Source organism: Lipophrys pholis (assembly GCF_963383615.2).
Source record: "Lipophrys pholis genome assembly, chromosome: 1".
NCBI classification, from domain to species: Eukaryota; Metazoa; Chordata; class Actinopteri; order Blenniiformes; family Blenniidae; genus Lipophrys; species Lipophrys pholis.
Window position 1 is genome coordinate 40,707,878 of NC_137635.1, and position 22,675 is coordinate 40,730,552.

The following is a 22,675-nucleotide window of genomic DNA, read 5'->3' on the forward strand; positions in this document are numbered from 1 at the left end:
CAAATGAAATTCTTCACAAAATCCACATAGGATTTTATTATGATGCATGAAATAGGCTGTTGCAAGCTTAGCTCAACACTATGCAAACTATTGCCCAGGCACATTTTCACAAACAGAAAGTGTCGCAAAATGTGAAAAAGAGACAGCAAAGTGCTCAGTAATGAAGATGAGTAATAAAAGGGGGCTATTTCTCTTTTGTGGGAACATATTTAGCTTTATCTTCAAAACATTTGTTGTCTTAATCAGGATTTATCTGATGCTCCACTACAACTTTTCACTTAACGCACACACATACAGTAGCTCTGTTTTCTGTGACTGATGATATTAAGCTTCTTGGATATTGACAAATGTGCAAAGCTATATTTGATAAGCATATTTTTAACTGTAATAAACACAATTTCATATCGAGGAGCCATTTTTTTTCTCTTTATCACCTCTTACCAGTGCTCCATCCTTCATCGCTAAGCCTTTTATTGTCTCTAAATAAAAGAGGTTGTTTGCCACTGAATGAAATATTTTTCTTTCCCGTCGTTTGTATCATTTGCTTAGTTTTCTTTCTCTGACTTACTTAGACAGCGGGCAATTTTTCAAACTGAGCATAGACCAAAATAAGTTTGTAAAATACCGTTATGAATGGCTTGATAAATTGTAGATTCGTAGGGAATGTGACTTGACAAAAAGGCTGTTTCTCTATGCGACTCTATGATACTCTGCCCTCAACTGTGTTGAACACATCTGTAAGGAGATTGATAAGCGTGTGTGACTCCTTCATGCACTGTACAATGCACACTAAAGTCAATTTATGTGGCACAATCAAATCTCCATCTCCATCGTTTTTTATTGTCTTCCAGCCTTGTGCCAGCTGACCTAGTTTTATGAGCGAGTGTCTTGTTGTTTGTGTATTCATGTCTTAGTTTTTCATTGGTTCTGTCATTTTTAGGATCGCTCTGCCTCCAATGGAGCAGCAGACTTGTTGAATGTAGATGTGCTTCCTCAAATCTGTAATAGATCCTCACAGGACACCTCACAATCTCAGTTCACAGCAGTAATCCCCTTCTACACATGTACTTCATTTCCTCGCACATGGACCAGAGTGTCAGTTGTGCTGTGGGTCTGTTGCTGCGATTCATTTGAGAGGGCCTGACAAGCATTCAAGAAGGATGGAAAGTGCCAAACGTAAAAGTGGTGATAAATGCAAAGATGATTTCTTTTTCCCACCTATATGCCACACATATTTATACCTCTTTAAAATATATCACAAACCAATACTCTACAGGGTAATGACACAGGGATAAAAGGACTTTTTCTAAATCAGATTTTGACCCACTGGGTGACCATAATGCCCCTGCCTCGTCTGTGATTGCTGCATTTGACCACTATTCTTTTCATTATCTCCCAGGGCTGAATGAGTGTATGATCAATAACGGCGGCTGCTCCCACGTCTGCATGGACCGACCGATTGGCTTTGAGTGTCAATGCCCCGCTGGCTACCAGCTGCTGGACAAAAAGACTTGTGGAGGTAAATGAGGAACGTTATATTCCAAATACACAAATATGGAGTTGCAAGCTGGCTGCTGAGCAAGTGAGGATGAGTCTGTGCTTCTGTGTGTGTGTGTGTGTGTGTGTGTGTGTGTGTGTGTGTGTGTGTGTGTGTGTGTGTGTGTGTGTGTGTGTGTGTGTGTGTGTGTGTGTGTGTGTGTGTGTGTGTGTGTGTGTGTGTGTGTGTGTGTGTGTGTGTGTGTGTGTGTGTGTGTGTGCGCGTGCAGCGAAACACACACAGCGAAAGACTGCTGCAATTTACAGGCTCCGTAGTAATTCTGCCAAGGATGCAGTGTGTGGTTCAGAGAATTCAGGGGTGCATGAGGTATTTGCTCGGCATTCTTAAAGTGTCTATATTCACACAAAGGTACGGACGTTTTAACAACACACCCAAAATGTAACACTGCAGTCTGTGTCTGTAATGTTCCACCTGATAGCATTTCTCTATTAAAACAACAACAGCCTTGCTGCACTTGTCCACGAGTTCTACGCTGTTTTATGATGTGCTCTCACAATACTAGAAAACAGTGTTGCTGAGCTTCTGAAAGACCTGGCTTGAAAAGGGAGTCACCCCCCCACCCCCCTGCATTTTAACACTAACGATTCCACATCGCGCCCAAAGGAATACGCTGGCTGTAAGAAAGCAGGTCAGGAGAAGTCGACAGAGACACACCCCGTCTCCTTGTGGACTGTTTCCCAGTGATCTGCCACTTGCCACTGCGACTTGTTTCTCCAACACTTTGAGTTATAAATGTGCATTTTTACCGTACCATTACGGCTGTCATTTCACTGAAATCCATCGCAGTGTTTACGCTTTCAGAATTTAGTTTCCTGCCGCGTTTGTCACGTCTCATGAGGGGAAATTAGTCACTTGCTGTCTGACTGACTCTCTCTGTCTCTGAGCTGATGGAGAGCCTCTCTTCCTCTCTCCTCCCTGCAGACATTGATGAGTGTGAGAACCCTGATGCTTGTAGCCAGAGCTGCATAAACTATAAGGGAGACTTCAAGTGCGAATGCCACGAAGGATATGAGATGGACCCTGTGACTAAGACCTGCAAGGCCGAAGGTGAGTTATGATAATGATGATATCTTTGTTCGTGTCTTTAAAAGTGAATTCAATAAAGTGATTTATCAGAGAACAACAATAAAATAAGAACATTAAGAAAAAGAATGAAGTAATGCTAAGAACATATAAACTTTGAACAAAATAGGAAATATAATTGAAATGAACTATACGAAGTTTACTAAAATGATGCATAAGATGAATATCACTGATTCTTCTCGCCTCGTCTCCTCAGGCAGGTAGTTCCTTATCCAAGAGGCCCAAATAGCAGAAGCTCAGTCAAGGACGAATTAAACTTTGTCTTCTTTTTCTGTTTAGCGGTGCTGTTGAACCAGTCTTGTGTTTAACAAGCAGTGTTGTCGATAACAAGACATTCTGTCAGATACCACGTAGCCTCATTAGTGCAACACTTCACTCTCCGGTGTCAAACCCTCCTTTTTTTCCCATAATCACAAACATCTTTTCGCTCACATGGTGCTTATCGTGGCTCCACAGTTGTTTGCGTGCCAAGCTGGTAAAGCACACACAAAAAGACAAACATCACCAAGGCAACCACTTTGTTTCTCGCAGGCCAAATCTGTCCTCTGGGTCCCTTCCCATTCCACATTTCCATGAGTGACAGACTGATGTGTTTAGCCATGCAGAACATTCATAATTGGGTGTAACAACTCTTCAGGGGTACCTGGCTGCATCGTGGTGGAGGGTAATTAGTTAGTGGATTGGAGTAATTAGTGTTAGGCTTGTTGATAACAGTTGTCTGACTAGTGAAGAACAAAGTGAACTGCTAAGAGGACAACTAATTTTCTCTGACCTCCGAGTATGGCCGAAAGCTGTCAGCAAAAAGGATTTTGCACAGACGCCATTTTATGTGTTTGCACTTCATTTCCCCCCAAAACTTTCATTATTTAATTGGCAGTAAACAGCGAGTCAAATGAAATGTGTTGATTTGGTCCCTGTGGCTGTCAAACGCTGCGATTTAATTTCCCTCAATTAGACTAAACTAATATCAAAGCCGAGCATTTGAGCGTGTGTAGTTGCATTTGTGCACACCGTATGTATGTGGGTGTCGCCTCTGCCCCCTCGCCTCTGTCTACACTTGTGTACTTGTTTCTGCATGGCTGCCCAATGCGTTCACTATTAGTTTATTGTGGCCAAGAGAGAGCGGTATGTCTGGCTGGGTGTCAAAAGCAGAATTACGGAAAATGCAACAGTTGAACAGCTTTGTTTTTTGAAAGCAGTGAAAACTGCTGCTGCTGCTGTGACAGCCCATAAAACCAGCAGGGGAGCATTTTCCTCTTTAGAAGGGGTTAGAAATTGTGTCACTCTAATGGCCAGTTTTGGAGAGCACTTAGTCTGGAACAGCACTGTCATCATTCAGACTCTGGGGCTGTGGAGAGGAAGGAAGGAGCACAAAGAGACGGTGCAGGAGTACAAAACTACAACCAGGCTATGACTCAGAGTGTCAAAAGAAAAACCGAGGCAAGCGAGCTATTAATGAGAGAATTTCGTATCTGCCCCTGGAGATGGCTGGCTGCAGCTGCCATCCTATTACCATAGAGTGTCAAAAGGAAATAGGCTCAGCATAGACGTTACAAGACAAAGGTGGGCTGGAGTTGCGAGCCATACAGATTTTAGCTTCCCTGCCGGTGCATGCTGCGACTGCCTGTTACCCACTTGACTTCTCTGCAACAATTATGAGGCAGTAGATTTAAAGACATGAGCATATAAACAAATCTGAGTCCCTGGTCTGATGTGATGCTGTTTAAAATGCATCCTGGGTGACCTTATAAAGGGCAGACGGCTTTAAGAATAGGCCTGAGTGCAGTTAAAAAAGGAAAAATAAACACAAAGGACTCATTGCACTCTGCGCTAATGGTGTGACGACCAAACAAATCTTTGTGTGAAGTCAGTGGTCTGTCTGCCACATGCATGTATCAACTCACTGATCCTCTGTGATAGTGTCATTTTATACTGTGATATCAGTTTGGGTATTTCTCTCTGTATCCACTGCAGTCATCTTCTTTTTTTCTTTTTTTTTTTTGTTGTTGTCATTTTAGCAGTCTGACTTAAGGAAAGGCAGTGCCGGGCGGTCAGCCTGGCCAGCTTAAGATTACAGTTACAGTTTTTCTCCAGAATCTCCATCTCAGCAGCAGAAAAGTGGGATTGCCATGATGTCCTCTGTGCTGTGTGTTTTGTTGAAATAGCACTTTTTATTTATTGAATTTTTTTTCATCGTACTTCATTTGTAAACGACAACAATTCTGCTGCATGTCTGCTTCATGTCTTTTGTCAACTGACACCAATTTTTGACAGAGTGATCGAGAGCAGCAAAAAGAAACCCAGTGAGAGATGCTGACAACCGAAAACAAACTAAATGATTGAATGTGTAAAATCAACCTGGGATATCTGGAATAGAATTAGCTCAAATGTGGCTGGAATATGAAAGAAATCCTACACCCATTGTCTATAATGTTAATCCAACTCGTTGGGGACCGATTATTGGTAAAGACACGTCACCAGTCCACAGGGCAAACACACTGAGCCAGACAACTGCAGACCCTCAAATTCACACCGGTGGCCAATATAATCACTAATTGCCCTCATTTGCATGTTTCTGAACTCTGGGAGAAAACAGGGGTTTCTGGAAAAGAGAGAAAAATATTCAAATACCACACAGAAAGGCTGCAAAGCAAAATGAGGAACAAAAGAGTTGCCATGAGGCAAAGGTGCCGACCACTATATCATATATCATACAAGGGTGTTGTTATGCCCCCGGTCTCGGTGCACGAGTGCAACATAGGAGTCCGTGCCAACCACAAAGCAATTTATTCCAAAAACAATTTGTGAACATATACCAAATAATAGGTGTAGGTGCAACAAATAAATGGCAGGAAAACTTTCAGAGTGAGCCAAAACAACAAACAAAAACAACAAAAGAAGAGCAAAAATAAATTCATTATCCCAGTTTTCGTTAACCTAAGTTAACAAAGCGGGAGAAAAATGGTTAAAAATCAAATCGCAGCCCTCCCCGACAGCTCTAAACTGAACTACATTTTCTACACTACTCATCCATATTCAACTCACAAACTAATCAACAAAAACACACTATTATCTGATAAATTCTTTTAGGTCTTTTCTAACCAAGGGAAGTAGTGAGAGTTGAGTCTGAGGTAAAAATGTTAACTGCTTGCAGTTTAAATGAGCCCACTTCTAATAAAACCTGAAGCCATTGAAGGCAGCATCTAGCTGACCTGCTGAAAAACTCAGGGTTTTTATATTGACGGAGAGATGCATGCACACACACACACACACACACACACACACACACACACACACACACACACACACACACACACACACACACACACACACACACACACACACTCTGCCTGAAAAATATCTTTGTCTCTGTGTTTTTCCTGTAAGCTGTTAGCAGCACCCGACAACCATGGAGGATCGGAATTAGAAGTATTAGAAATTCTTGGTGAAGAGATCGAGATCATGAAAATGATTGCTTTTTCTTGAGCAGCAGCAGCAGCAGCTTTACCATTTAGGATGTTATAAAATCAAAAGATTTACCTATTGACATTACTCAGCTCTGGAGGTCACAACAAACACGGAGACCACGTTATGTCAAGGATTCAAAACATAATTTATTGAACAAAATCAGATCAAAAACACAGCAACAACGTACAACACAATGTGTGTAAATCAGTTAAGTTAGTGGTTCAACTGCAGCGGAATGAGTGACCACTGTACACTGAGCCCAAGTGTGCTGAGTTTGTTGTGAGTACCAAACAAGTAGTGAGTGCTCAGAGAGTAGTGAAAGTCTTGATGAGACCACTGAGGCGATCTCACCATCTTCACCAGCGCGCTTGTTTAGCAGCAGCGTCTTAGCATCACCATTGTGATCCTGTTCACATGCAGATCCTCACACGCTTTCGGTCTCAAGCCACCCAGAAGCTCCATGGCCGTGGACACATAACCCTAGGTACCAGTGGTCACGGTTTCTCCGCTGATAAGATCAAATAGGGAATGGAAAATCTAATCACAGGTGATCGCTTAGATTGCTTTCGAGATGCATTCTGCCAGTTGAGTCCTGCGCGGCACAGCTGCTCACATAAACACCCCTCAGGATGGAATAAATATAAAAGTTGTTTGTTAACATCTTTCTCTTGCATGAGGGCTAACTTTCGCTGTCACTGCAGCGTGTGTGCATAAACCACAGTGGCTTATTGTGAATGTTCTGTATTAGACAGCCACGACAAGGGCAAAATAGCCACCTAATTTAAATGTATACGATGTTTTTTATTTGCCCTCGGTGAGATTTTGTGCCTTTTTGTGTGTACACACTGGTGTCTGTTCAGTTCTGCTGACTGTAGAAGTCGACAGCTTGTTGCAGCCAGATGCAAAGGTACCTCTGATCTATATTTGCAAGGAGAGGATAATAAGGGGCGAACAGCTTAATGATGCATACAGACACTCTGATCAATACATCAGCAATTTAGCTGTTTTTAATGAAGGATTATCTTCCCTGCATTCTCATTACAGGAGGATATTGAGCAGTATCATGTTCACTTTGCTCTGTTATCTTTCTTTTTGTGAAATGATGATGTTTAGAGTATTGACTATAAATGTGCAGTGGCACATCAAGCTCCATTGCTTTTTTTTTTGACACTGTGGTGAAGCCTCAGCGTTACTGCTGTGGAGGAATGTCTAAATCATTTTCTGACAAGCTGCATCCCCCATCTGGGTCAACACTTCTACCACAGAGGCATTTTGGTCCTGGGCTGAAAGCATTTCACTGCTTTTTTTTACTGTGTCGTGTCTAACCATCCCGCAAGTTGTATCACATATCAAGTGTATGTCATATTATCCGAGTTTGATATACAGCATCCTGTACATGCCAGCATTTAAATGACAATAATACAGGGGCCTCACAGACATGAGGAACATACTAAAGCTGATGTTTAAACATGCTGAGCCGTCAGAGAATGGTGATTTGATGATCACCAGAATGAAGACAAACAAGCTAAAAGTGCTTCATAATGTTGTTAACAAGTCATTCAAATGCTTCAAAATGCTGCATCTTTGAATGGTTGTTTGAGACATAGAGAGTGAGAGGACAACCAGAGAGGCAGAAGATCTGTGCAAACTGATAATAATACAAATACAAATGTTTAGAACAGGGATCACTAATTCAGCATGTGTGCAGGCTGTATCTGCAAACTGTTTATAGTGGTAAAAAAAACTGCTCAGCTAGACCATTCTTTCAAACATGAGCCTTGTTAAACAAGGGGTTGTGCTGTAATCAGGTTACATATCATGTGTTTTGCATTTGAATACTGACAAAAGAGCAGGTACAGCAATTGATACATTCAATTTAGACTACTGAGCTCACTTAAAAGGTTACATTACTTTAATACACTGCTTTTGCTGCCTCATTCAAATCATATTATTAGTGCTTTGTATACATGACCTGTGATAGACACTGAGTTGAACCCTTTGTGTCAGACCGAACTCTAAGTGTGCATTAATGAAGGTGATTTAATCTCCGATGTATTCCTCCTACTAATGCTCATTTACTATTTGTCCATGTTCTGGCACTAAAAACTGGATTTACATTCTGATCAGCCCCTTTCTGACCCCGACTTGCTGCTTCCATTTTTACATTTTTACACTTCTAAACAATAATTTCCTCCTTCGTTCCTCTTGATGCAGGGAAGAGCCCTTACTTACTGTTCACCAACCGGCACGAGATTCGACGCATCGACTTGGTGAAGAGGGACTACAGCCAGGTGGTGTCCACGCAGAAGAACGCTGTAGCTCTGGACCTGGACATGGCCAACAATCGTGTTTTCTGGTGTGATCGATTTCACCGCAAAATCTACAGGTAAACAGAAGAGAGAAGGTGGTTCGGACTGCCAACCTTGTATCGTTTTAGAAACGGTCTCACAAAAACCAAAGCATCATAGTTCTTTCATTTTCGTGCATGCGCAACACAGACATGATGAAACATTCCTTTTTGTTAGTGCAATATCCCGGGAACAATTTGTGAAATGTTCCCTACATTTGGCACACGGGTTTATATTGAATTTTAAAAAAAATACGTTTCTGTGGTTTTCTCAAAAACAGTCCTGTCAGTGTCTTTGAAGCTACAGACTGTTTTGTTCACGTCCATGTTCACTGCCAGCGTCTCCTTCTCCTAATCTAGTTCATGTCAGTCACCGGTGAAACCAACATCAAATACTACAGAGATCCACTTTTTGGGCTGCTATCAGCCACTTTGGCCGCCTCAGATGAAAGATGTGGTTTGAAATTAGCGTTCCATCACAATCAGAGGGGTTCACTGCAGCGTGGCCACAGAACAACCTGAGAAGATCTTCTGGCAGTGTCACACATTTCTTCTGTCTCACTACACCACGCAGTGGGACTGCTGTTACAAGCTCCAGCTGCCAACAACCAATAGGAATGCAGCAGAAAATGATTTGGCAATCAAAGAGACAGCAACGGAGGTAAAATTCTGGACCACATTGTCTGACTGGTTTATTTCCTGAAGTCACCAGTGACATGTGTTGATGACACATAGCAGGAATGTGAAAGTGTGAGTATTTCCAGTTGCCACCTGATGGAGCCTTTAAAGAAATGCTCTGCAGTGTTACTATTGGCCTTTAATTGAGATCACAAGTTTATATCAGAGCCCGAGGCTTGGCACAGAAATGGAGGTTTCATTTTTCTTTAATGAACCTCAAATGTGGGAACACAACGCACCTGATTTCATATTAGTCTCTCGAGGAGCTTTTAAACAGGCTCAACAACAATTTGACTTCTATGTCACTTGTTACTCGTAATACGCTTCAAGTGCTTCAGCTGCCTCGAGGACTTCCAATGCTTTCTATTTAATGGACTCCTGGAGTTCCATGTGTATGCACATCAACTATAAATGTTACGCACCTCTCATGTACTTACACATATTCCCTCATCTCTTTTGTGTTCTTTACGGGTTTCAGTGTGAATATGCTTGCTCTGTGTAAGTGTCATTTTTCCAAAGATGAAGCACTTAAATATGACAAGTTCATCTGTTTCTCCTCTGCATTTGAGCCTCTTTAAAAACAAAGATTATGTCACTGGGAGTTTCCAGAGACACCATTTGACAGATGCTGCATTCTTGCCGTCTGATGTAAGTCATCCCGTATTTGATGTACCAAAAAAATGTAATCTTTTGATGTTCTTGAAATTTAATCAGCGGAGCTGAGGGCTCGGTCCTGCTATTATTTTAGAATGATTTCACCCTTGCTATTGTTATCCCAACTACGTGTACTCCCCAGAGCCAGCTCTAATTGGAGCACTCTGTTCTCTTTATAAAATGGAAGTTAAGAGGAAAAAGTCTCAGGGGGAAGTGAAATTGAAATTCCTGTTCGGGAGCACGGATGCCCTGCCCTCGCCTCACACCTCTGGTGGGGCCAAACCATTAGTGAGAGGGGCAAACCCTGAGTGAGGCCTTGTCTATTCTGATAAGTGGCGCTCCTAAGAAGGGCACTAACCCCCAGATGAACCTGCTTAGCGTGTGGCCCAAGGCCTTAGCTCCTGTACCGGTACCATTCGCTCTTCTCTGCAGTCACTTTCCAGCACAGTGGAGAATTTCTACACACATCAGTCGTTTGCTCGTCTTTAGTTTGCCGCTCACAATTCATCAAGTCAATGTACTCTGTGGACTATCTGCTCTCCTTAAGCAAACACCCAAACTGATCTCAAGATAAATCTAGTCATTGCTAAATGTTATTTTATAAAAACTGTTTTCAAATCATAATGTCATCTCTAAAAATCAGTTTTTTAAATTGATAAAGTTACGGTGCCATTCGCTGAGAAAATAGTGCACATGAAGCCATTAGGACAAAATGATGCTCTCCAGATAGTCATCACCTCCAATTCGCCTAGATTTTTACAATATTTGACCACTCACATCTGACAATACCACGCACCTTCTATTTATCTCTTTTCCCCCTCCGGTTGCTTTGCAGTGCCTTCATCCATGAAGCCAGCGACCCCGCACAGCAGGTGCTTCTGGTGGATTCATCCCTGAAGACCCCCGTTGGCCTGGCTCTGGACTGGCTCCAGCACAATCTGTACTGGACCGACTCTGGGGACAAATCCATCTCCGTGGCCTCAGTTGACGGCACCAAAAGACGTGTGCTCATCAACACTGACCTGAGCGAGCCCCGCGCCATAGCATTGGACCCTCACTATGGGTAAGGATGGATAAGAAGAGTGTGTGATTCTTTGCACTGAAGCACAATTTGACCTTATTATGCCATACTTAGTATTAGACTGCTTTGAACAGCTCAATCAATACCTCTCATCAGTAAACGCTTCTATATTTTGATCAGTGTCATGTGAGGAATCAATGACTCACACTTCCATTTTTACAAACTGTGCTAATTGCTCCTTTGGCTTTAGAGTACGTCAGAATTAAATAGTGTCAGCCTGAGATTATGTGAGACACTCTCCTTTACATAATGCAATGACCTCAAACATTTTCTATGAAGGGATTTCTGCTCGGAACTCATAAATTGAATAAACATAATCTTCTCCTGAGACCACATCGATTAGCATACAGTAAGTAAACTCGAGCTGTATGGAGGAATCAAGAGAAACAAGCCTCGTGACCCATTTATCATCCTGACTCAATAGTTTTTCAAATTCTGTTGTACGTGATTGCTGATAATCTGAGAGGCTTTATGAATCTGTTCTGGCTTGTGCTTCTGCAGCTTTTGTATTGGGCAGATGAAAACAAACAAGAACAAATTTAAACTCAAATGAACAGGCATTATAGACTCAATCATAACGGCATCCGCAGGACTCCAGCACATGCAGAACGTTCACAATGATGCATGATAACAGTTATATAAGCGGGAAAACTCAATTGATGTTTGTCTTAAGCATTTACATACAAATGAAAGTAAGACATGGCTTATTTTGCTGTTTTGATTGCTCACTCATGTTGCCCAATAACCATTCACATTATGCCGGAGTCAAACCGCTTTTGAATTTCAATGCAACGCTTGTTTTATTTCTTTTCCTTTTTTTAGCCTACCACAAATCACTGCTACTGCCGTACAGTTTAATATAATTTCCATTTGACAAAGTATCCACAAACACTGAATAGATGAATGATAACAACCACACAGCTAAATGTGATGCACAGTTACAAATCAGGACATAATGTATTTAAATTGTTATCACACACAACTCTGCTTAGAAGTTGATAAATAAATTGTCAGGAAGGTCAATAACCGAATTAAATATGTTAATAGATGTATTTGAAGTAAGCCAATTTATCAGAGCACTATAAAAAACAAAGCACTACAGCTGTCATAATAACAATGTGAGTTTAATATGCTGAATTGGCTGAAAAATCCAAGGACACGAAAAGTCTCGCAAGAGCTACGTGGAAGATACTTGAAGTTTATCAAATCTAAAATAACCACAAGTTGTTTTGGTTTTGTGGTGCTGAATGGACAGCTCCTGAGTGCACTTGACAGTGGTAAAGCAGACGTAAAGTACCTTTTAGGTGTGCACCTTTTAAGAGCACCAATTTTTTTTCTTTCCGTTATTTTCTAAAGTAATCCACACCTGTTCCATTTTTTTTCTGTTCATCCTTTGCCCTTTAAACACGTACCAGTGTTTCTTTTTCACTTATCAAAACTGTATTACGACTTGTTTTGTGCAACACGTAGTGAAAATACAGTTTTTGACTTGCATTAAAGGAGCAGATCCTTATGTTGTGTTGGCATTTTGCCATGGCTGCTTTTAGCGGCACCACTTTATTAGTCTACATGCCGGTCAGAGTCGTTCTCGGGTTGTCTATCCAACTCCAGTTAACACCGCATCCTAAGAGGAAATACCTCTAGGAAATGTGGGAACTTAAATAGGTTAAATAGTTCTGGTTCAAGAGTGGCAATAATCCCTGGTATTTTTTTATTCCAAGAGTCCATATTGGGTTTAATTTATTTTAACATAAACCAATCAGCCATAACATTAAACCCTCATGTTGTGTAGATCCATCTTTTGGAGCCTAAAGATCAGGGCTGGACCTCTGAAAGGGTGTTGTAGTTGATGGCAAGAAGATGTCAGTAGTAGATCCAGTCCTATAGGTTGTATTTGTTGAATTATTTAGTATTTCTAGGATTTGTTTTTTCTGCCATCAACTCAGAAGAACTGTGATTAAAATGTGTTCTGATGTCAGTAAAATATTCAATCTTTGATACTATTAAAACGGCTGAAGTGTAATTCACCAAAATGGAGATGTACCCAATAAAACTTTTCCTAGATGCAAGGTCAATTACTGCACAACAATGTCAACAGAACCAGAACTATATTACGAAAAGAATACTGTATTGAGTTCACCCTTTATCACATCTTCTACATTTCCTACTGAAGATCTATCTCAATGTTTGTCTTTGTTCCAGCTTTATGTACTGGTCTGACTGGGGCACACGAGCCAAAATAGAAAAGGCCGGGATGAATGGAGTGGACCGACAGGTCCTGGTGGCTGATAACATTGAGTGGCCCAACGGCATCACACTGGGTGAGAGAGCAGCTTTTTCCATGCATATGCATTGTGCTATATAGCAATTATACTCTATAAATGTGCCAAGAGAACAGTCCTGAGAAGAAGAAAGCGAATGCACCTAATCAGCACGTTGTAGTTAAAGGTCAAAAATAATTGAAATAGCATGGACTAATGGTGAATGTAATGGAAAAAGGAAATAGGTTAATGACGTTATTATGGTTACTTTGAAATCATATTCGAAATGTTTCAGAAACTATAGATTGACATGGAAAAGTTGTGGTTGTGAAACGGTGAAAATCTGACATTTTAAACAGTGATCAATATCACCTTAAGGGATTTGTTCGACAGAGAGCAAGAGTGCTTGCTTACCACAAAGAGAATCAATGTCTGCTCAGCTTGGGAAAGTCCTTTTTATGTGTGTGCATGCTCCCCAGATGGAGCCAACAGACGGCTGTACTGGGTGGATTCGAAACTCCACCTGGTAGCGAGCGTGGACCTGAACGGAGCTCACCGCAGAACGCATATGTCGTCCGCGGAGAAGCTGGGACACCCCTTCGCTCTGGCCGTGTTCGAGGTTTGTATGTCTGTTGCCTCTCGTGTTCATCCCAGGCCCTTGTAAAGCACTCAGGAAGGATGTTGGACAGTTGTCCATGATATCATCCTGCCTCCCACATCTCATCAGATCTCCATCTCGCTTATTAAGCCTCACTGGAGTCTGCAGAGTGACGGAGTCTGACTGTAATGACTGTTGAATTCAATTTATTGCACGCTCAGTCGGTGGTTGTCCTTGTGTTTGTTTTCCCCTGTGGAATTGACTTCCTGAGCATACGAAGCAGCAACAGCTCGAAGGAGTATAGAGCAGTCTAAAGCAACACACACACTTAAATGCGTTTGGAAGCCAGCCAGTTTCCCTGTGTGTGTGTGTGTGTGTGTGTGTGTGTGTGTGTGTGTGTGTGTGTGTGTGTGTGTGTGTGTGTGTGTGTGTGTGTGTGTGTGTGTGTGTGTGTGTGTGTGTGTGTGTGTGTGTGTGTGTGTGTGTGTGTGTGTGTGTGTGTGTGTGTGTGCAATGTTGGGGTCTTCAGAGAACTTACATCTGGTCTGGTCCTGCAGGTCTTCTGCCACGTGGTTTCAAATTCAAGCATACCTGTGCCTGTGTAAGATGGTGATTTTGAAATATTCCCATTGTTTTCACTCTCGTCAATTTAAAAAAAACTTGGTAATAGCATCAACCTCGTGGTTTATTTCTCTTCGGGACTCCTCACGCAGACTTGGTCGCCGCAGGATCTGCAGCCAACCATTTATAAGCAAAAATCTTTGACATTATACTTCTGAGCTGAACAATGGCTAAACTTGCACTGGGGCTTTTTAGGTTTGAACTCCAACAGTTCTTTTAATTGGATGCAGAAGGAGCAAAGAAACCTCCACTCTCCATTGCTCATGTTTGATCTCAGAAGAAGAGTTGGAGATGAGAGTATTATGCTCCGACTGTTGCAGAAGCAAATATCACAGAATGGACACAAAAGTAAAGTATGAAAAGTGCAATGCATGGCTAAATTAGGAACAATTGAACTGGTTCCTGCCCCATCTACACATTTTCTAAACTGGAGCAATACATTTCTTAGTGTTAACCTTCCCACAGTGAAACATGGACAGTGGTTTTCTGCACTCTGAACCTTTGCCGTACTGCAACTCAGAAAAACGATGATAAATTCCCACGGGTGTAATACACAATCGATCGGAGACTTCTCTGCTCTCTGAACCTTGTGACTACAAGGTGACCTTCTTGTTGTGCATGTCGAAGTACAGCAGCTCACTGGTACTGCATGGGGGTTTACTGTAGTGTACATCAAATTACCATCGCTCTCTGACTCCTTGACTGATACCCACACACACATACCCACACACACACACACACACCCACACCCGTATGCACTCGTGTGATTAGGCCCATTGTCTTGTTGGAGCCTTAGTTTCTAAGGCAACAGCAAAAAAAAAAAAAAAAAAAGTCATTTCCTGTCTGAACCTGTCTATTTTAAACTTCACTCTGAGAGCAAACAGGGGAAGCAAAACAAAAATTCATTTAATAAACAACACAGGGATTTGGATGAGCTGCTATATTCGCAACCTAATAGAATATATTTTAATCATTCAAGCTCTTACACTGCTACCAAAGGGGATGTGCCAAACACATGAAATCTTGGGAGAATTGATGAACTCTTCTTCCACGAGAAAGTTTGTCGCTTTTGTGTGGCGTCTCTGATGTTTACTGCTCCACTGTGGCTCAACTAAATAAAACACTCTCAATTACAATTAATTACTGGTGCATTTCCCTGACGCAATTTTCTCATAATAGTTGCATCCTCAGCCAAATTAGCAATACTCTCTTGTGCAAATAATGACTTAGACTGTCAAGAGTGTGTCAACAAATGTTTGTCAGCCCATATTTCACTCCCTCTCATTTTCATGTAATGTTTCCTCAGCGTCCCTCTTCTGTCTCTACTCTCGGTGCCATTTTCTGTCTCTGTCATTTCTATCCAACATGTCAAGAACATTTCAGCACAATCTTCTTTTAAAAGTTAAAGAAACACCAAATTAGAAAAGAGAGACACGCCTGATCAAAAATATATATATATAAAAAAAAAATTCACTGGTGATATTTCTAAACTGAGCTGCAGCTTCATGAATTGACAATATGCGCTTTTGTATTCAAGTCCAACACAACAGACTTGCTCTGTGTTTGACCCCAAACTGATCTTCATCCTCTGCGTCTCAGGATCGCATCTACTGGACAGACAGAGACAGAGCGGCGGTCTTCATGGCCAACAGGCTCACTGGACAAGATATCCACGCTCTGGCCGAAAACCTCAATGACCCCCACGACATTGTCGTTTTCCACCAGCTCCGGCAACCTCAGGGTACGTGTGCTGTCACTGCGTGTGTCTCTCACATCAGATTCCTCACCTGGCTATGATCATCGTACCTCCAGGGCCAGTTTCCTTACGCGTGTCCACGACAGCCCAGGCACATGAATAAATGATGACGAGACGTGTTGCTGTGTTTAAGTGACCACAGAATTAGGAGCCCTGATGCTTTCACACATCTGTTCGCCAGATTTGAATTGAACTGAACAGAGCTCTTAATCATAGACGTGACAGTAGTCTTATTTTCTTTTTTTGCTGAAGGTTTCCATTTCTGTCTTTGTCTTTCTTTATATTTTCCCCAGTTTCAGAAACGTATGTATGCCCACATATATTTTAGTCTTCGCTCATGTTTCATCGCTGTCAGTTGGATGTCGGTAGATTGTATCTGCACCCGGCAGAGTCGCAGAGAAGTGGGTTCATATTTACAGCCATGTCTCAGTATGTTGTCAGCTTTTATTATTTGTCTTCTACAACAAGTTGTTTACAGAAAGTAATGAGCTTTGTTTAAAGATAATTCAACAGTACCCACAGCAGGGGACGAGAAAGCACAACAGTTATCTTCTGTGTCTCTCAGAGTTGCATTAATTATCGTCTCTTTTTTTTTTCCTGTAACCAAAAGTGTAAAAACTCTTTGTTTTTCTCTCTTTGTGTTTGTTACCGTCTCCAGGCCCTGACAGCTGTAATCTGGGCAGTGTGGCAAATGGAGGTTGTGAGTATTTGTGTCTCAAAGCTCCACAGATCACGGAGCACTCGCCTAAATACACTTGCGCCTGCCCTGATGGACAGGACCTGGGCCCTGACATGAGGGCCTGTGTGCCAGGTGAGAGGCTTTAAAACTTGGGGGGCGGTGGGGGCGGCTAAACTGCCTAATGAGAGTATTTATAATCCTTAGCACCGGGAGAAGATTTATCAACTACTGGACTTTCTTTGTGGAAAAATCTGATTCTGCTTCAAACGAGGAAGGCTTCTGCCTCCAGGCCAATTTTAATTATAAAGCGTTCTTCAAGATTGGGTTAATACAATGTTGTACAGTTAAGAAAACAAGGGAGGAATAGGATAGGAAAAAAACTAATTGGAAAAACTACGATTCAAGGCCAGATAGATTATTCATGGAATTAAGTTGCTAATGGAATTAACCTGGCAAATATGTGCTAATCCTATATATCAGAGGTGTATGACATTTTTTCTACTCAAGCTCATATACAGAGAAATATACAATTGGACAGTCCACTGTATCTCGTGTTATCATTAAAACCTTGATAATTGCTGCAGGCCAATTAAAAATAGATCACGCTACGCAGTTGACCCTCGTTGTAGTTCAAACATCTCTGTACTGTAATATAACTCTGACTAAAACTATTGTAACATTCAGTGTTAACATGCAGGTGTACCTTAAAGTATTTCATACACATAATAAATCATCAAATGCTTGCATTATTCCCAGCAACACACTGATGAAACCTATAAAAAAAAAAAGTTTATAAACAATTCACAAGATATTACAATAGAGTACATTAAAATGTGTGTTATGTAACATAACATAGCGTAGGTAGGCAACATCCATGGGAATTGCAAAACTGTATTTACTGCTTTACTTTTCAAAAAATTAAGTTGAGGGGCCTCTATTCCACATAGTTTTAAAAAAAAGTTTTTCACATGATCCACTAAAACAGCCTTTCACAAACTCTTGCTGCAAAAATAAATTGTATTTATTCCAGCTTTTCAATTCATTCACTCCTGTCTCTTCGACCAGTGCTTGTCGATAATGAGCGGCAAGTATGTGTAAATTCACACCGGCCTCAACGTACAGCCTGCTAAAACAGGAGATGTTCAGACAAAGAAACATGACAAGCTCATGTCATCTTATCCAAACTTTGGTGTTTTCGAAACTGAAAACTTACTTACTTAAACATGCATTTAACCTGTCCATATTTTATATGAAAATGTATTGAGTTTTTTTTTTTTTTTTTTTTTGGCTTCCTAAGTACACATGACAACATTTGTTTGTTTCTGCTGCAATCTGTGCCAACAAATGCTGAAAATGTTGGCAGTTTTGGGGTTGTGTTAAAAGGCCACGTCAATCAACTGAAGCACACCCACCCACACAGTTCTAATGAAGCAAGCTGAGAGGATTTTCCTTTCTCCAAGTATTAATAAATAATAATTGTGGATTTTCCATTGCAGGCTTGAACAGTGCGGGTTGTTCATTCAAACATGAATATTTAAACTTATAGATAATATACACTGCACGTAGTTTGAAACCTCATTCTTGGATGATTTAACACGTCACAATGACTTCGTTTCCTGAGATATTCATGTACTCTTTTTTTTTTTTTTTTTTTTTTTACTTTGTAGGAGCTCCAAGAAGCGACATGACAGCAACGTCCTCGCCTCCCACTGGGTATACACCTGTCACACGACTGACCTTGGCAGAAGTTTTCCCTGCACCCTCAGGGGGAGTGTCACAGGCGGACGCCGCCCCCCATGTAACCACCGCTCCCTCCGGCTCCCCCGAGCCTCTCACACCCCTCAGCACGCTCAAGCCCGTGTCGTCCCAGGAGTCAAAGGCGCTGGGCTCCCAGTCCACCGCCACAGCCATGGTGGTCTCCACCACGCCCGCAGGGGACAGCAGCGTCTCGCAGCACTGTACGTAGATCGTGGAGGAGAAGTGGTGTTTTGTTTCCGCTGCTTTGGGTTCCTTGGTGCAGAATGGCTCACATTGAGATTGTAAGATCTCTCACTCTCGAGCTGCAGCATCTCCCAGTTCTTACAGTCCCCAAGGTCTTCCGCATGACTTGGAAAGGGCAGAGAGACTCAATGGAGTGTTGGCGGCAGATAGGACAGTGTTTTGACAAAGTGGCACTCTCACCTGGGCAGCCTCATCTCCTGCCAAGTAGCACATTCGATGATTCTGCTCACACTCATAATGTGACTAACGGCCCCTTCCTCACAGTAATGATGACAGTAAAGTGACGTATCTGTGAGCCCCAGCAACCACAGTCAGCTGGCGTTCACATGAGTGATGAATGGAACCACGTCACCTTGGAACTGTTGTTGCTTCCTCTATAAGTTGGTCTGTGTGTGGGTTGCTGTATGTCTGTGAATGCACTTGTGAAACCGTCGAGGCTCATAAAACAGTGGCGGCGTATGAAAATGAGCTACGAGGTGACATTGGAGCCTCACAGAGCTTTGATAGACGGAGTGCCGAAGGTCAGGGCCAGTGTCAAGGTCACGCTGAGGCAAATGCCAAGAAGCGCATAATTTCCCCTCCCCCTTTCATTGCCACCCTCTGTGGTCGTATACCTTTTCTCCCTTTATAAAACACTCACGGCTGTGCATGCATGATCACCCATTCCCCGCCTTGCTGTTTTATCTCCGCTCTCTTCCAGCCACCTCGCCCTCCCTGAATGCCCTGCTTATCTTTCATTCTTTTTCTCACACATTGTTCATCCCGCACCCTGCCTCACTCCTCTGTCTTTCCGTCCTCTGGCTCTAACGCCTTTCTCCTGTTTCCTCTCCCAACAGCCGGAAGCGAGCATTTCCTCCTGGGCGAGAACCTGACGGTGGCTGTTTTGGGAGTGGTCATCCCCATCGGTAAGACACCTGCAGCTTCCTTGTCTCCATTTGTCTGTCCACAGCAGAAGGCCTTGCAGGGCTGCGATAAAGCTGCTGTCCACCAGCTGCCCGTGGCCACTGTTTGTAGTCCATCCACACTGACCCTGCTGTGGCAGGATGAGAGAAGCCTGGCCTGCAGGTCTTCCTTGCTGAGCTTTCTCAGGAGTCATTTTCTGTCCGTCTGACATCGCTGCCACGCCGCATTTTTTCACTTCACACACTGTTGTTGTGTTGGGTTCTGCAATAGCAAAGACCTCGTGCCCCTTCACTCTTTGTTTTCAGTTACAATACTATTTTACAATTCTACAAAAGTACATTAGTGTGATGTTTGAAAGGTAGTTGAAACATTAAAGCCTAGATTACTAATTCAGTTTTCATATATGTAATACCAATTACAACATAGCCATCCTATGGCACTTTACATTCATACAAATGCACATGAGCAGACGTATGGGACAGATAAGAGGAGCTTTCTTTTATGAGGAAGAACTCTGCAGCTGATTCTCAGGCGTTTGAACCAATGGGATTTAATAAGAGAGAACAGAATAGAACAGAGAGCAACAAACAAACAAGTTGACATCAGACAGCAAGCCAATCAACTCGCAGACTTGTCTGGGTTGAAGCACCGATCAAGAACGTCCAGTGCCAGAGTTAAAAGGAATCTATAGCAGCTTTACTAAAAAAGGCCCAGAGTTATTCCCTGAATTTGATACTTTATTGTCATCAAATTATCGATAATGAGTGTTCAGAATGTGAGCATCATGTTACTGTTGTGGCTGCGGACCACGTCTTTGATTTCAGCTCATTTATATACGGTTTAATCTAAAAGTAACAACAGTTAGTTTTGTAAATTCAAAAAGGGTTAGGAGGTATTGGATACATCATTAACACTAGATTTGATTGTTGGACATCAACATTGGATGCACTAGGGTTGTAATATGTTAATATATATTCCCCTTCGTCATTTCAAGAAAGAAAGAAAAACCTCCTTCAACAAGCAAAACACAGTTAAACTCTCCTCAGTATTTTCACTGGATTAAAGCAGCTACTGTTCTGTTTTGACACCACTGGTTTCATATATATATATAAACCCTAATCTGCAGTAAAATAAAGAATGAGAAAGTTTTACTGCAGACTGTCCATCTATTATCACTGTAACACTAATACATGATGCTGAAGTAAATGAACCTGAACAAAATGAGTACGCCAATTATTTCTAATGGGCTATTCTCATTATATTCTTAATAAGGTGAACATCCAGTACTGAGCAAAAAAAAAAGATGATGCCAGTAAGGCACGAGAGCTTTATTGGTGTAATTTAATAAAGTGAGATTGAATTAAAATGCTTATTCAAGGACAGATTTGCTGAGCTGAGTTGCCAAGAGATTGCGCGATAATGTCATAGTTCAGGTCTGTGCTCCCCGAGGAGAGTTTAAATCTAATTGACTTCAAACCTGGGCATTTCCCATAAATGTTTCAGAGCCAGTCAAAATCGGTATTTTTGGGGTATAACCTACACCCACACACAACCTCGGTATCGCTGCCCCCCTGCCCTCTCTGTCCCCCCGCATGCCTGGTCTGCTCCTCTCTGTGCCTGTCATCTCATGCCATGGACTCGTGATGCCTCATTAATGACCGCCCCCCCTTCCCGTGTCCCTGCCGCTGTGTGTTAAACGCATGCAGTTCCTATCGTTGCCACAGTGGTGTTCGGCCTGGTCTGCGCCGGAGTTTACCTGGTGTGGCGCAACTGGAGGCGCAACTCCACCAAGAGCATGAACTTCGACAACCCCGTCTACCGCAAGACCACCGGCGAGGGCGAGGAGGACGAGATCCACATTGGGCGGACTGACGCAATGGGACACCACGCGCACCACCACCCGTACCCTCAGGGTGTCGGCATGGGGGTTGTCGGCGCAGGCGGCGGCACCTGCCCACAGTTCATCGCACTGCCTCTTGGTGGGAGCATGCCGGATCCAGGGACTCACTGGTACACGGAGCAGCCCATGCTCGCCACTGCAAAGTGACCCCCAGGGGCGACCTCCGGAGAAAAAAGGGCCGCGCAGGAAAACGCACACACAGTGAGGCCAGACGCGACATGGACTGAGATTTGAAGGGACGGACAGCATATCTTCATGTCTTACATGCAGCCATTCACAGCCATGCGCTCGGCCAATTCCCATTTCAAAAACACCAGTGTTAGTGTGGCAGACATGATTCCCCCAAACTATATATTTTTTTCCTTTTCAATGCACTGGAAGTGAATCTATTTTCTTCTCCAGTAAAAGCTGAGAGATAACAGTATTATTAAGGTGTGGTACTGTGACCTAAGCTGGGATATGGAGTTATACCGGTTTGTCTTTTGAATATTTTCCATTGATAGTTCAGTGCAGTGTGAGCTGTGTGTTTTTATATTTCGTGATGGAGCTCGTGAGAGTTCCCTTTTCATCCTTGTTGTATAAGTTGGGGCCTGGCGTTATTGCTGGTTGGCTGTGGAGCTCTGGAATCAACTTTCTAGAAGGAGGAGCTCTGAAACTAGGACAGCCCATGCTTTGATGGGGCAATCTGTACAGATTCATGTTAGAGTCAATCACTAATGTTCTTACTGAAGTTGTGTACTTACCATTTTCATTATATTATTTTTTCCTTTGGAAAGATTCTCTCTATTCTGTAATTGATGATGAAGGTTACCAGCTATATTTAGTGCTGCCTCTCGAGTTCAGAGGCAAACTGTTCAGGGTGACAGGTCTTGACCATGTAGTCGAAACACGGTCGATAAGAAGTTACGTTTTTATTTGACCTTCAACACCTTACATTTCGTTGAGCAGGGAGGACTTGAGGATAGAGAGAAGTTGATTTTCCATGTGAGTTCTGTCTTTTTCATTGTGGCTTGTTTGGATGTTCAATGGTTCGAGAAAAGCAATAGACTGCAGCTTTTAACCAGCCGCACACTTATTGTGCTTGATG

General features: G+C 42.4%; 1 protein-coding gene across 2 annotated transcripts in view; it reads left to right on the forward strand.

Annotated features, from left to right (window-relative positions):
* The window catches only part of LOC308112483 (low-density lipoprotein receptor-related protein 8-like), a 106,203-nt gene extending 83,528 nt beyond the window's left edge, over nt 1-22,675 (forward strand). The window contains exons 8-18 of one of the 2 annotated variants that reach the window (XM_080468036.1): nt 1,400-1,519; nt 2,480-2,605; nt 8,324-8,495; nt 10,624-10,851; nt 13,072-13,190; nt 13,610-13,749; nt 15,949-16,090; nt 16,764-16,916; nt 18,452-18,742; nt 19,622-19,690; nt 21,395-22,675. In XM_080468036.1, coding sequence (XP_080324162.1) covers nt 1,400-1,519; nt 2,480-2,605; nt 8,324-8,495; nt 10,624-10,851; nt 13,072-13,190; nt 13,610-13,749; nt 15,949-16,090; nt 16,764-16,916; nt 18,452-18,742; nt 19,622-19,690; nt 21,395-21,735 — 1,901 coding nt within the window. In that variant the 3' untranslated portion in view covers nt 21,736-22,675. The remainder of the gene's footprint in view (nt 1-1,399; nt 1,520-2,479; nt 2,606-8,323; nt 8,496-10,623; nt 10,852-13,071; nt 13,191-13,609; nt 13,750-15,948; nt 16,091-16,763; nt 16,917-18,451; nt 18,743-19,621; nt 19,691-21,394) is intronic. The other variant, XM_080468037.1, reaches the window with a different exon arrangement.